Source organism: Alligator sinensis, unplaced genomic scaffold, assembly GCF_000455745.1.
Source record: "Alligator sinensis unplaced genomic scaffold, ASM45574v1 scaffold795_1, whole genome shotgun sequence".
NCBI classification, from domain to species: domain Eukaryota; kingdom Metazoa; phylum Chordata; order Crocodylia; family Alligatoridae; genus Alligator; species Alligator sinensis.
In genome coordinates this window covers 666,833-682,805 of record NW_005842758.1, presented here as the reverse complement: position 1 = coordinate 682,805, position 15,973 = coordinate 666,833, and the positions used below count along the sequence as shown (strand labels likewise).

The 15,973-nt window shown below is 40.5% G+C and overlaps 1 protein-coding gene across 1 annotated transcript in view; it reads right to left on the bottom strand.

Annotated features, from left to right (window-relative positions):
• Positions 1 to 15,973, bottom strand: part of DLGAP2 (DLG associated protein 2) — a gene marked incomplete at its 3' end in the record, with an annotated part of 139,939 nt that overhangs the window by 71,331 nt on the left and 52,635 nt on the right. The window contains exon 3 of the mRNA XM_025216647.1: positions 6,417 to 6,430. Coding sequence (XP_025072432.1) covers positions 6,417 to 6,430 — 14 coding nt within the window. The remainder of the gene's footprint in view (positions 1 to 6,416; positions 6,431 to 15,973) is intronic.

The following is a 15,973-nucleotide window of genomic DNA, read 5'->3' as shown; positions in this document are numbered from 1 at the left end:
GAGGGAAAAATAGCAAAGTATGTGAATTTACAGATGGAATAAATTATGATACTGAAGGTAGCAACTTGTATTAGCTTCAAAAATCCACTCCCTCAGGCCATTTTCACTGCCTGTATAACATGGCATAGCCCTCTTGATCTGTGTAACTTTACACAAGCAGAGAATTTGGTCATAAGTTTACCAGTCACATATTAAAACGTACAAAACATTTTTTGTCAAAATAAAATAAAATATTGCCAATCTTCCCTTGGCTACTCACGTTAAATTTTAAAGTAATAGTATATCAAGGCCGATATGAACAATAACTGCTAGTGGAATATATACCAAGAAATCTGGGAAGTCGAAGTTTCTTCAGGGATAAAAATCCCTTTCATTTAGGATCCCTCTTTACTGCAGGTGTTATACATCAAGATATCTAAAGCATGAATATGTTTACAGAAGATCAAAGTATCACCTAAAGATGCACTTTGTAATGGCGCACAGCTCATCTGTACAAACCTCAGAAATAATTTTCAGCTCTCTGTTTAGAGGAGGAATGGTACAATGAGATTACTCCCACCCCCTTTCTCAGTTTCATAGCACTTCTGGGTGTGTCTGCCCTAGCTTTTAGATCTCAGGTTAATTGAATGGTCATTAGCTTAGAGTAAAGAGCACATGTCTACTCTAGATCAAAGAACTGTCATGCACTTAGGGTAAAGAATAAATAGTTGTGGAAAAGTTTTGATATCAGTGGGAATGGTGAGTTCTTATCCTCAAAACACAAAGATAAGAAGCCTCATGTGGGTCCTCCAAAGTGTAGCACATTAATAAATACTTCAGACAATAGTGATTTTAATGAAGAAATTACTTAGTTCCCACATTCATGAAGTCCCACCACAGAAAAGCCAAAAACCTCATGGTCAAGCCATTCACCTGGGAAACTCAGGTGAGTGAGGCAGAGTATGGACTTGAACCTGGGTCTTTTGCATCCCAGATAAGCACCGTAATGAATGGGCTATTGATTATTCTGGAGTAGTAGATCTCTTTTCTCTGAAAAACTTTTAAAGTTCTGGATTTCCTCTTGATATGGAACAGGAACCATGTTTGAAATTTTGAAAAATTTAAAGGAAAGGAGGGGAAACCTTTTCCCTTCAGCTCTTCTTAGTTCTTGCCTTCCAAGAGATGCTTAAATCATTGCAAGATTGGCTGCTTGTTATTAGTCAAATCAGACAGATTAAACAAAATGAAATTGTACAAGATTAATCTATGTTTATATGTCTGCATCAATGAAATAATTATATTTAAAGTAACAAATTAACATATCATACTGACTGTGTGTCTAATTCAGTTCGCTATAACAACAACTGCAGTAATGTACCATTGCAACCACAGGGTAACATTAATAAAAAAGCTTCTCCTAAAACAAATAAACTAGATTAAGATAACTGAGCCTCACTATCCAAGTCCAGGAATATCCATTTGCTCATTGAAAATATGTAAACTTTCCTTTAACAGGCTGTTAAGAGCTTTCCCTTTCATATCAGCACCAAGGTTTTCCCTGTATTGTTCTCCCTGTATTGTTAATTTATTAATGTGCATTGTATAAAAACATTTTAATATTAATAAATATTATCTTCCAAAAGTGGATGAGAAAAAAAGTTCTCCACTTGTTATGGGGCATTTCAAATAATACATCTTGAGACCAGAAGCAATCTCAAAAACACAAGAACTTTGAGGTTTTTTCACTGAGATTTAGGCTTTTTAGGAGTCAAGTTATAGAGAACACATGGAGAAAAAGGCTGAGAGAAATAAGACGTGCCAATGTGATCAAAACGCCTAAAAGTTCAATAATTTCTAACTTCTAATAGCTGACTTCCTTCTTTGCTATGCACAGTAATCATTTAACAAGCTAATACTTAATTCTGGAATACCTATTTTCTCACAAGATACTACTATCATAAAGTATAATCTACAATTTATATGGCAATAATTCATTAAGGAAATCCAGTATACTGTACTAATGCTAAGCAACTGAATTCTGATGGATGATGATTTGGATACTTCTTAGTAAGTAATTTTTACTTATCAGAGCACAGCAATTTATTCATGGGACTGTAGCACTGTAAGAGAAATGTTGCATATATTAGAGTGTAAAAGGAAATTCAAATAGATTCTATTAATATGTTGAATTTTTTCCAATATAATGAAATGATAAATTGTAACCCAGAACAGCATTAAAACATTCCTGAGATATACTTTCAAATTAATCCTTTTGGGTAATTACAGATTATAAACCTGATATTACGTTGATCCAGCCCCAAATACATGTCGATATGACAGTTACAAACAAGAGGTGTCACCAGAAAGGTAAATATCTACTTGCAAACTATTTATCATTTACCTGGATATGGGATATTGTTCAATGTACACAGTATATCAAAAAATATTTTGTGATAAAGTATTGCTTTTAAATGGCAACCATTCTGCATGCAGTAATAGGAACAAAATTTATGGCTTTCAGTTTTAAAAAGAAATGCAGATCTACTACTTTATGTACAAGCAATTTCTGCTTTGTATTAGGAATTTTTCCTTACAGACATGTAATGGAAACAAGACGGTTATGAAGATTTGTGTTTGAGCATTCCCTCCCAATGAGCACTTAAGGAACATGTACACACATTCCAGTCACTGCATGTGACCCCGATTTTCTCTCCCCACCCACCCTCCGTAGTACTGGATGTTCAGAGAGAGTAGGCTGGCAGCCTTTATCAGAGAGGAGTAGGCTGGCAGCCTTTATCAGAATTCAGTTGCTTTTCTAGGATTCAGGTTCTTAGTTCCAATGAACAGCTTGGTGTCTGTAAAAGCAACTGGAAACTAAGGAGATCCCTCAGTTCTTTATGGTCCACTAATAACTATCCTGCAGATCACAGTTTGATAACCACTGCCCTAAGAAGAAAGCTTAGGCATTACTGAGGCTTACTCTGATATGGCTTAGCAGTGTGTTATGATGACACACACTGAATAATGACACAACATGCCATTATTGTGTCCTGTTTTGGTCATTTCATCTGATAGCGGGTTTTGAAGAGGCCCAAAGACAGCCAAGAAGGATAGTGAGAAAGCAAGATATACAAACAATAATTGAGAACACAAACTGTTTATTTGCCTTCAACCCATATCCTTAACATTTCCCTTTAATTTTTTTTCCTTGGAAGATGTACTGAGCTCTCTGTACCCAGCTAGCTGTTTGTCTGTTTATGACTTTACACAGCACCCTTTATTGTAATATCTAAACATCAAATTTAGTTTTATTTTTCCTAGAAAAGGAAAAGGTTAGAGGCAATTTGACAAAACATTTCAAAATTGTGGAGAGCACTGTGTAAAGAAATCAAGTCTTCTGTCTCCCCTCCTCCCTGCAAGAAGAGTGAAGAAAATTACTGAGCAATAGCACATATTTAGAACCAAGGAAAGAAAGTATTCTTTTGACCAGTCAACCTGTGGAATGCATTGACCCAAGAAGTGGCTCAATTTTAGAGGATGAAACTGCTAATAACAACTGCAGCTATGTAAGCTAAGATAATATCATGGGTAATCAAGCATCATGCTTTGCCTACAGTGATAAGGAAGAAATCCATTTCCTTCACCATTACCCATCTAGCTATGTACTTTATGGAAGAATTTTTAAATGTGTCTTGTCATTGCCTCTGCTGCCAGAGAAGATGGATAAATAATTTGACCCTTTGTTTCTGCTATGGCTTTTTCTCTTGCAAAATTAATTCTGAATCAGTGCATTTTATTTACTGCTCTCTGTATATATATTCCTAAGAAAAGTAAAATCCCAGGCTCATCTGATTTATTTAGACTGTCACAATAAGGACCTCCTTGTAGTTCACATGCATTTTTATTTTCAGAAATCCTCCTTCCTTTGTGTTATGTGATTGTCAGAAAGTTACAACAGACAATTTTTGTGTCAACACAGCCCATAGGCTTCAGCATGCAGTGTTGAGGATAGTTTGAATCGTGCTCCATCTGCCATCCCACACTGCTTTCCCTCATTTTAGGATTGACTGATCTGCATACCCCTCTCATTGCTCTGGGCCCATGTTGGCTGCATAGCAGCTCACTCTTTAAAAGCTGGCAGGCAGTCAAAAATAGTCTATCTGAAGTCCCTACAATTCCATCAAAGTGCTATATTTAACATTATTGCCCTACAGCACTGTATTGTGTTACATAACCACTTGGAGTTGTGCAGAAGTCAAGGATCTCATGGTAGTCTGGGATGAAGCAAAGATTCAGGAAACTCTTTAATAAACTTAATCAAAATTAAGACATATGTATGAAAGGTGGGCGAACCAGGGTTACACTTGAAACAGTCTGCAATACTGGATCTAGAGTTTGGGCTATGACACATCAGGGGACTCTGACAAAGAAGAGTCATTACACAACAACATGAGTGGACATGGGATCCCAAATTATATTAGCATGGATGTGCACCTTACTGGACCTGGGAAGAGGACCTTAGCCAGTAAGGACTCATGAAATCTGGTTTTATATAAATAATTGGAATGACATATTATGATATGTTAGTTTTTCATTGTGTATCCTGGATGCCACCATATGGGAGGCATAAACTAGTAGCAGCTACTCTGAACTTTTCCCTGCCTCTTCTTTTCTGTGCTCAAAACAGTGACAGTGGAAGGTGACCAGTTCTGAAGCCAAGCATTACTGTGGGCATTTATAAATTGTCTGGTCTCAGGCATGCCATACCTTATCTCTAGTTCTATGCTTTCCTTCCTGGACACCTCTCATGGCATGTCTTAAATCCCAATATATCCTAAAAAATACAGCAGGGATCAGTTCAAGACAACACTGACACAGTGAAAATGTAACAGCTCCATTTCCTTCAGCCTCCTGGCAACAAAAATATACCCCTTTTCCTGGCATTCCTTTCCAGCCTTCCAGCACAGTCAGTGTAACCATGCTTGTACCATAGAAGGGAACTTTTCAGAGTGCTTCTCTGAAGGTCAGTGAGATCTTCTTGAACATGCTCAGTAGGGATATGGTGGTGGCTGGAGACCACATTGGGTGTACCACTGAGTTCAAGGGCTTAAAAAAACCTCTGTCCTGGTAACTAGGCTGCAGTGTGCCAGAAGTTAGACCCAGACAGAAGTGTTCTGGGACAACTCTCCGTGAACAGGGGGCAAGGGCCAAGAGACTGCAGTGGACTATCCTACTGAAAATACTGACTGATCAGGGCTGTGTCAGCTCTGACTCCTGCTGCTAAAGAGAGATGTGTGTCCAGGTCCGAGCACCAGCTGGGAGCAAGAAGTGACACAAACATGTTAAATCTATCCAGAGGTTCCAGAGAAGATAGATTAAATCTGCTGTGAACCAGACTTGGAATATGAGGAATATCAGGGACGGTGAAGCTGGTAAGCAGCTTATTCACTACCAAGGAGCAATATAACGTATGTGTGTAAGTGTCTTGATTTTTAATGTTTTTCTTTGTAAGGTTTTCATTTTTAGTTTGTTGTTCATTTGTTATTGTTTTAGTTACTATAGTAAAAAGATACCTGGCATCAAATTTTCCTCAGTATCTCACATTTAGTGCTGCTGTTTTGTGTGTGTGCATGCATGTGTGTGTGAAGTGAGCCTTGGGGGGTTGTGCATTTGGTATTGCATAGCCCTTTCATAAGCACCCCTTCTTCATCCTGTCTGTGTTCAAAGTGGCCCACTCAGAATGCCAATATTTTTGTGCGAATGTGATTCTCTCATAGTCACTACCCACCCTTTCTTCTTCTTGGCTGCTCCCTGTGGTGGGTGCTCAAAGTAGAGATCTCACGCTATATACCCCATCCTCCTTTTTGTGCATCCTAATGAAACAGAAGTGAGTCTGAGAACAATGAAAACTAGACATTAGACATTTCTGTGACTTCCCAATAAGCTCTTGAATGACCACCTCTCTCCACTCTATGCGGGTATCTCCTTTGCCTTCACAAATTCTGTACAACACACAGCATACAAGGCATGTATTGCCAGGTACCCTCTAGACATGGTATGAGGCTATACCACATCTGCTTCAGTCTCTGAAACACACTTCAGCGCCATTCTCCATCTGGTTAAGGTATAATTAAATACTGTATTTACCTGAATCCAAATGACTTTGAATCCAAGATGACGCCCTGCAATAATTTGATTTCATATGTGGAAAAATTACATATATTTTTAATAATTTTCTATGTATACAATCTAATGATCAGAGGGTCATCTTAAATTTGTCTCCTCCACTGCTAGAGAGAGGAAAGCAGTGGCAAGGGGACAGGCAGCTGGAGGAGTGAGGGGGGCAGGCAGCCTTCTTGCCCCTGTCCCACTCCATATCTTCCTTCTACAGCTAGTCCACTCCCCCCTGCAGTGCCTGCCCACCCCTGTGCCTGCACCCTGCAGTGCCTGGCTCCCTCCAATGCCTGTCCTCAGCAGTCTCTTCCCTTTCCCCCTCCCCCCCACTCCACACAGCCTCTGGCCCATCCCTCCCCACCTCCTCTCTTACTGTTGGACATGGCTCCAGCTCCATTCCCTGCTGGGGCATGAACACATGAAAATGTGGCTTCTGCCTGGCCATGCAGCAGTATCCTGGGGCCTGGAGCGGCCACAGTTGCTGATTATCTGGCAGGGGATGGAGCTTCCATGTGCTCTGTGCCCCAGGAAGGAATGGAGCCAGAGCCATTCCTGACAGCAAGGGGGTGGGGGGAAGGGGCAGATACTACAGGGGCAGGTGGAAAGGTTAGGGGCTGTAGGGAGGAAAGCAGATGCTGTGGCTCTGGCTTTGAACCCAACCTGGGCTGGGGCTGGAGTCAGAACTGCAGTAGGTGCCTTCCCTCCCAATCAACCCTTCCTCCTCACCTTATATTCCAAGATGAGAGGCATTTCCCCCATGCTGAATGGGGGGAAGAAATCTTAACTTGAATTTGAGTAAATGCAGTAGTTCTTTTATACAATCCATTTGTTCAATAAAAAGTTTCATCTGCCTTTATCTGGGTAGCAGAGGACAACTGGCTCTACCACAACAACATGTGGGAACAAATCTATGTTTTTCAATAAATAAGAGATGCATGATTTCCAACAGGTCCTATCATCATCAATCTTCAAGTCCACCCTGCATTACTGTTGTTGAATCTGCTACAGTGACCCACTAGGTCCTCAAGTACAAGGAAAAAAATCCCTTTCAGAGGCCTAGCATAAGTGCAGGGAATAAACATATGGGCTCCATCAATTGCCCCATGCAGACAAAAATATCAATTAACTTACTGAGCTTTGGCAAGCCTTAGACCCTATGCTGACTGAAGTACACACTTTGATCACAACAGCCCCAGTAGTGGCTGGGTAGTAACTGATCAACAGTAAGCCTCCAAATGATGCTGATCACATATATCTGAACAGTTAGGAAAGTTTTCATGTTGGTGCCTTGCTGTTATTGCACTTCTGGGATGGGGTCTGCACAGACTTATTCAAAAGTGCCCTTTATCATCCTGGAATTCTGTAGCCACACCTCATCTTTCCACTGTCCTCCCATCTCCCACCAGCTGTTACCCAAGAAATGGTGTTCTGCCAACCAAAACAGATCGAATAAAAGTTCCTCCAGGACAAAGCGGTCTACTTCTTCCTCATCATCTTTCTGTTGCGGATGTACCTTCAGACAGAGTAGCTGCTGCTGATGCAGCCAAAAACATTGCAGTATGTGCTTAGTAGCCTGGCAGATGACCTCTAAAGTGATACCACTCAGCAGCAAGATGTCAAATACATTGCCAAAAGCCTCTGCCTACTTATGATGACCAAGACTGAGACATATTTCATTTATGCTGGTAGGGAACTTTGAAAAGCAGCAGGTAGCAAAAGAAGGGTGATGAGAGAGGGATTATGGGAATCTGAGAGTTTGGCCAAGTCCCAGAATTCCTGCCAATACTGGAATTCATGACATATGCCACAATGTGTTGTAGGACAAGTCCCATACTTCATAGGGTCCATTAATTGGACAAAGGAGCCTGGATATCTGCTGTTAATGCTTGTGAGAGCAATGAGTCTTGTTGTGTAATATGAGATTTCTGGTGGTAAGGACATTGCAAGGGCACATCATCAACACAGAAAAGTTATCTACTTCATCATGTAGACAAACCATTAATTTATCAGTCTTTATTCCTCATGATGAATCCAATTCAGGGCTGCATGCTGCCATTCAGCCTCAGTCCCTTCTACCTTTCCATTCAGCTGAGAGAGGGAGAGGAAAAGAAAGGTAATTGGGATTGGAGCTGGAACATCAGACACCCAGCAGCAATCTAGGTACCCTGCACTGTACCCTCTCCACACACATACTTTTTTGCTCTGGGCTCTTGGTCTGCTCTACTGTCTATTGCCCATCTTTGTAGAGGCAAAGGTAGAGCTGAGAACAGAGCCACAGGTACCCCTAGCCAATTATGGAGGAGGCTGCAGCAATTTGAAACATTCCAGTGGGAGCAGAACAGAGGGGTGTATGTGTCCTGGCTGAAACATTTGCTATATGAAAGGTTCTCGGTATGTTTTACTCAAAAACATTTTAGTTGCTAAGTCTGTCCATGCTAGGAGCCTCCTTTGTCCTAGTATCTTCATTAACTATCTGGAAGATGGGAAGGATTTAACCCTCAGCAAGTTTGTGGATGACACCAAGCTGGTGGGAGTAGTAAATTCACTGGAGGGTAGGACTAGGATGCAGAGTGACCTAAACAAATTGAAAGATTGGTCCTAAAGAAATCTCAGGAGGTTCAACAAGGGTAAGTGCACAAGTCCTGTCCTTAGGACAGAGGAATCCCATGCACTGCTACAGCTTGGAGACTGACTGGCTAAGCAGCAGTTCTCCAGAAAAAGACCAGGGAGTTACAGTGGACAATAAGACAGATATGAGTCAGCGATGTGACTTTGTTGCCAAGAAGGCTAACAGCATACTGGGCTGCTTAGTAGGAGTGTTGCAAGCAGATCATGGGAAGTGACTATTCCCCTCTATTCAGGACTAGTGAGGACATGTCTGGAGTACTGTGTCCAGTTTTGGGCCCCTCACTACAGAAAGGATGTGGACAAATTAGAAATAGTTCAGTGGAGGGCAATGAAAACGGTTAAGGGGCTGGGGCACATAATTTATGAGGAGAGGGTGAGGGAACTAGTCTTATTTAGTCTGGAGAAGAGAAGACTGAGGGGAAATACAAGGCTTCAACTACCTGAAGAGGGGTTCAAAAGAGGATGGAGCTAGACTGTTCCCCGTGGTGACAGCTGACAGAACAAGGAACAATAGCTTCAAGTTGCAGCAAGGGAGGTTTAGGTTGGATATTAGGAATAATTTTCTTACTGGGAGGGTGGTGAAGCTCTGGAACATGTTACCTAGAAAGGTGGTTGAATCTCTATCCTCGGAGGTTTTTAAGGCTTGGCTTGACAAAGCCCTGGCTGGAATGATGTAGTTGGGGATGGTTCTGCTTTGAACAGGAGATTGGACTAGATGACCTCCTGAAGTCCCTTTCAACCCTGATTTTCTATTATCTATGATTATCAGTTATGTTTATATCCGAGCTCCAAAACTCTCAGGATGGAAGATTACAACTGGTAGCTTACAGCTGTTTTATCCCTTTCCCTTCCTCTCACATGCACCTAATTCCAGGCTCTAAGGGCATAGGCATATCTCTCCAGCAGCTCTGCAGGAAAAGCAGGCTTACCTGCCCACTTATGTACCACTCAGAAATGTTCTGGAGGATGTTTCCTACCATGGTTACAAAGCATACTATGGACAGAGATCTTGAGAGCAGGTGTGAATGACCACTCACTGTGTCTTTACCGCTTAATTTTCTCAGGTTTGTCCCATGTAAAGTGGGAATAAGTGGGTGGGACCTGAGTTCCCTGCACATTTGGCAGAGGCAGGGAAGTAAGATATATACAGCCATAGGCAATGTGTAGGGAGGGACATGGGGGGGTGCATGTGCCCCCCTTGAGATTGGCACTCGCCAGCTGGGTAATGAGGGGTGATAGCTGGTGTCCCCCTGAGCATGTGAGGGCATCTAGAGAAGCGCCAGCAACAGCAATTGGCTGCTGGGGGACCCCCCCTGGGTCGGTGATCTGCCGCTGGTGCCCCCCAGGATCAGGAGGCACCAGTCACCCATGTATACAACAGCAAGAATCTCACCCTGGATTCTTAATAAGTCACCTACTTCATGAAGAGAATGTCAGATTTCCAGGAAATCAATGTTATTCAATAGAATCCACTTTGGGGGCCAAAAAAATCTCATGTGTTAAGTAAAGATTTGTAATACTCCACAGTTTTGTACTTTTGACTTTTTTATGTTACCACAATTTCTATAAAATTTGTGAAAGAATTAATTATAATATTAGGAGAAATATAACCATCTTGGTTGGGTTGTCATTATGTGAGATGCAGAAACATCTTTCAGTAACAGAAAGGATAAAATTTTCAAGAGAACTGAGGCTGGCAGTTAACAAGCAGATGGCATTAGCAATGTTCCAGTAGTTATCAAAACCTATTTTGCTGAGAGATTTGCATTTGAATGCATATTCATTCTTCACCTCTTATCTATCTTAACTTTGACTTTGGATATATATACAACCACTCATCAACCTGGATCTAATAATTGGGTTTAGCTAGAAGTGCCATTCTGTAGCAGCTGAAAGTCAAACAGTGACTCTGTGGAGCCCTACTGAAGTCAATTGGGGTCTGCATGGGGGCATGTTATGTACCAACTTAATTGCAGAACTGGAACTATAGATACTAAGTTGGACTCTCCCTAAGAGTAGAATGCTTATTTTAGGTCCCTTGGCATACTGCAGTTAATTTATCTGTAGTAGAAAATTTACTTTCTAAGCTTTGCCAAACTATAATAGATTTTTTTTTTGGTATGAATGTGATAGAAATTAGATTCTGGGCCATATTCAATTAAAAGTGCTACGTATTTCCTTTCCCCTTCATTTAAAAAAAAAAAGTCATCTTAGATATTGAATGATTGATTTATTAGAATAAGAATGAATTGGGAGAAGGGCAGAGATTACCATTCCTCTTCCTGTGAAATTTCTAATAATCACTAAAAGGAAAAATAAGGTCCTTTCTGTTTCAGTGAAAAGTAATGCTTTCTTAATTCTAGAATGCTAGACTCACAGGAACAATGATCAAAGATGATTTAATAACTGACTGTTATGGTGAAGGACTTAGGACGCAAACATTTTACAAAATTATTTTAAGCATAATTTTGTTTTGTTTTCATTAACGTCTTTAAATGGCAATACTACTAACCATATGTATGAACTCACTACTGTTTTTGATGCTTTCCCTTGCTTCATTCTTTGCTCCCTGAAACAATGGCCTATAGAAGAGACAAGTTGGGGAGATAAATTTGAAAAGCATCTAGATAACTCTGTAGCCTTAAAAGTCCTATTGACTTTTATTGAATTTGGTCTCCCAAATTCCTCTTAAATGTTGTTTATTCTCTTAAATCACCTTGAGACTAGATTCACAAAGGGATTAGAGAACTGTGACACCTACCTCTTAGGTGCCTGGATAGCATGTGGAATCCTCGACTACAAGTACCCTGAAATGTGGGCAGAATTGGGTTCCTAAACACGGGGATCATGGAAGCAAACAAGCTGAGCAAGGACCTACTTAAATCAATGGATAAGAAATGCTGAAATTGCGATTTCAGGCAAGCTCCATGAAAAGGCATGGGCTCCGTGAAAAAGAGCAGGCTCCCCGCTCTTGGCAGGCTCCCTGAAAAAAAAAACTTCCTCAAAATAAAATGCTGGTTCCCTCTGGCTGCTGCTCCTGCCCCTTCCCGCTGATTGATGGTGATGGCTCTCTACCATATGGCACTGCCCCTTTCCACCAATTGGCAGCGGGGGGCGGGACTGCATGATGGACAGCCATCACAGCCAATCAGCAGTGAGGGTCAGAGCCACCAGGGCCCCTTGGCCAAGCAGAGGCATGGGGGGAATGCCACACTCTGCCCATGAAAATGGCTTGTGAAATTGGCTGGCTGCTGCCTCAGTTTCGGTAGATCTCCAATCATGATGAAGTAGGGGGAGGCTTGTTTTCAAATTGATATGCTGCTCCTCTATTCATTGGTACAGCAGATTGGACATGACTCTCTCAGCTCCCACGAGTGCCCCAGCCACTAGGCTATTAATCAATCTCCCCTGCCTATATAAATATTTAATGACTTGCATGAAATGACTCCAACAAGAGGTAAAAGGGCATCATTCTAGAAAAGCTAATAGTTTGGGGATTTGAATACTCTCTTGCATGTGGGCAATCTGGGTACAAGGCTGTGCTTCAAATCTGGCAGAATGGGGATGTAAAACAGCTCTATTTCCTCACTGGCCCTTTGTTTATAAGAAAGGCTCAATCTAATAGGTATTCTCATCCTAGTTTGAGTATTCTGCCTGGGGTTAGGCACTGAGCTGTTGGCACCATCAGGGCTTAGATAGCTTTATGCATGCCCATAACATAAATTAAGATGTGCAGGTACTTTAGGCCTCAAAAGAGTTAGGTGGGAGTGGGGGGAGGGGGAGGAAGGTGTTGAGCTGAGCCATTGTCAGACATGGCTAAGTCATTTTATAGATATATAGTCCTTTGGAAATTGTTACCCATTATAGTTTTCTTTAAGAAGCCACTTCTTCCTTGCCTTTTTGTTTAATTTTCCCCACAAGATTCATACCCATAGACATCCAATAGGCCCTGTCTGGCAAAAGAGTTAAATATGGGCTAAATCCATCTGTATTCAGCAAAGGACTTTAAGCACCCACTTAAGTTTAATTAGAGTGACTTGGACTTTAGCCATAAGTGCTTTATTGAATAAGGGATCCAGACGATGGAGACCAGTGATGACTCCATGTAACTTTTAAAAATGAAATAAAAGTTATATCAGGAAAATGGAGCTGTTTTCTATTTCACTAACTAGAAATATCTTCTTTTTCCAAATTCTTGCCTGAAGCAGGAAATATTTTCTAAACCTTTTATTTTAGGAGCTTACTCAGAAAGAAAACCAAAACAAAAAACACAAAACAAAAAAACCTCACCTCTTGATCCAGCCTTTCAAATGGGAAGTAAAAGTAAGACACTAGATGAGTTCAGAGACACTAGAGAGGCACCTCAGTGTTAAAAAAACCTCACACATTTTCATCAGAACCTATACATTCATGGTTGTAACTCTGACCTTTGTAAATCATTATTGCTACAGCATACTACAGGCTGAATTACCTCTTTCCAATATGTCTGTCCTATCTGTTCAAATCTCTGCACTCCTGTCAGAGCTTGAAGATCCCTCATTCCCCTTCCCTATTAACATTCCCATCTCCCACCCCAATCCAGTGGCCTTGTATTCAGGTCAAAGCCAAAGTAATAGTAGCCTCTACTGTCATTCAAGGAGATGAAGGAAAGATTATGCATTGGGTTTGGAGTGCATGCCAGTGAAGAGCAAACAGACTTTGGGACTATAAAGTGTCTTTCATTGCTCAGGAGCAAACACTATTCTCTTGACTGTAGTTGACAATTCTGCCACCATGGCATTGGTTTAACGATTGCCCTATTAGTTTGATAATGTTTTGTAATTAGCCATCAAACTGCTCTCAGTAAATCTCCAATTTCACCCCTCAGAGACTCTGAGCAGGCTACTAGTTCAGCTCAGAGCCTTGGAAAGCTGTTAATGAAGTGTGGAACTGGGTTTTTACAGTCAGGAGGATGAGAAAAAAAGCAAAGATTAATAAAAAAAGCAAATAAAAGATGAACATGGTTTTTCTACCGATTAATTTTTCTTCTCATCTGCTCTACTGAAAATATTCCCTCAATACCACCATCTCCATCTCTGAAATACATATAGAAAACATTTTTTAAAATGAAGTGTTAAACTTAAAAATGAATGGCTGTATCAGCAACATGTTGCAAAGGGTTGCAGTGAAATATTGCATTAATTTATATAGCAAGGAAGTATTCCAGAAGCTTTTTAGCACAACCCCGAACCATCACAGGAGTATGATGAGCCATTTCAGTTTCTGCACATCAAGCAGTATTTCATCAGAAGGATAATATACCTAAACTTGCCATGATTTCCACCGTCACTGAAGCATCTGGCTTCAGCCACTGTCTGAGGCAGGATAACTGGACAAGCAGTTCCAATATTCTGTTTTTATTTTCTTATTTTACATGCCACGCAGCGCTATATTCCCAACTGAGTCCAAGGGTATACCTACGCAGCACAGTGCAATGCCATGCAGAGATATCCAAGTTCTGAATGAGATAGCTTGGGTACTAGAAAAAGTGTTAGTGTGGTGCTTCCCTTGGGCTTGCTTCTCAACAGGGCTGATTAGATAGGAGGAAATGCTGTGCAAATGCCGCTATATGATCTTCCAGAAAATTATTTCCTGTTTAGAGGTAGATTTAGCATTTCTGAATGGCACTGCATTTTGTTACCTAGACATGCCACAGGGGCAGAAGCTTGTTGAGGAGAATTAGGTAGAATATAATCTTGTCAGGCAAGATTATAATAGCTTCAGTGACTGTGATTATTTTATGTTAGATAAATAAATCATTTTTCATAATGCTATACCATTTACCAGTGAAATACTACTACATATCAGAGATATATTCAACATAGATGTAAAGTCTGTTAGAGAAACAAGAGGAAAAATTACACAGCATATTGTTACTATTATAATTCTACTGTTATCTGTCTGCATGACTGTTAACAACATGACCAGGAAACAGCAAATGTTATAACTTCGGGTTAAATGCTATTATTACTCCTTTCTTACATAAGCAGTTAGCCATTTTCAGAACCCTACACAACCTTCCTGTTAGGAGAAACTGATAATAGAGCTTGATATTGCATTGATTCAATCTGTGCATTTATGAAGTTGGCACAAAGTCCTGTTTCCCTGAATAATGGTGATATCAAACATCAGAATGCAGTTTTTTCGCTGCTAGTTTCAAACCTCTTTCCAGCAATACTTACTCCATAATGCTCTCTTCTAGTTTTTTTCCTTAGAGTTGTGCTACATATACTTCTGGTGGCTGTCACTAGTGTTTTCTCACTACTGTCTCTCCCAGCTTCTCTGTTTTTTGGCTGCTTCTCTCAGATATATGGAAATATTGCTCTGGTTCAGTCACCCCCAGGCTCCTCTATTTCTTATTAGATCATAATAACATTATTTTGAGCCACATGATTCAGTTTATACTCCAAGCTTATTTTGAGCAAAGGCTCCTATATTTCAGGTATGAATTCAATAAAATTGCTCAATGGCTTTTGAAGATTTCCCCTGAAAGAAAGACAGCTTTTTACACTTCCTGGCTTCTGTGAGGCTTAACCCAAATCCATAATAATATTATACTCCACCTGTAAACAACAGGCTGAAATAAAAAGGTTTGTGCTTTACCTCAAAGTCTATATTTGATACAGGATATATCCAACTATAAAACTAAAAACGTTGATTTTTTTCCTATCCTGATTACAAATAGTCAAGACAATTTCCAAGGCAAATGTGAGTACAGGCAAGATTCCAAGAAGCAACAAACTCAAAATGTGATAGATACATGAATCTGCTTCTGCTTCCATCACAGCATGTTTTCTTATGCTATATATCTCTCAAATCTACGTTTATTATAATAACAAAGTATACCAGGAAGTCAGTCACTTGGATTTACAATAGTGGGACTTGCACTACCCTAGTTTTAATTTTTGAAGTACAATAGCATAGCAAAGAGAGAGTTTAAAGAGCAATGGTTTTTCTATCTTTCCACCATGCTGAGCTCAGGAGTGGCTCCATGAAGCACACCCCACCCTCTACTGAATCCTGGCAGTGAGGCAAAGTAGCCTCATTAGAGTAGCCTGGGTCTATGCCAAAAGTACACCTGTAAATAGAGGCCAAGAGTGGTATTAGCTGCATCCTCGTGGCTTTTAAAAACTGGCTACATCTCATTTTTGGG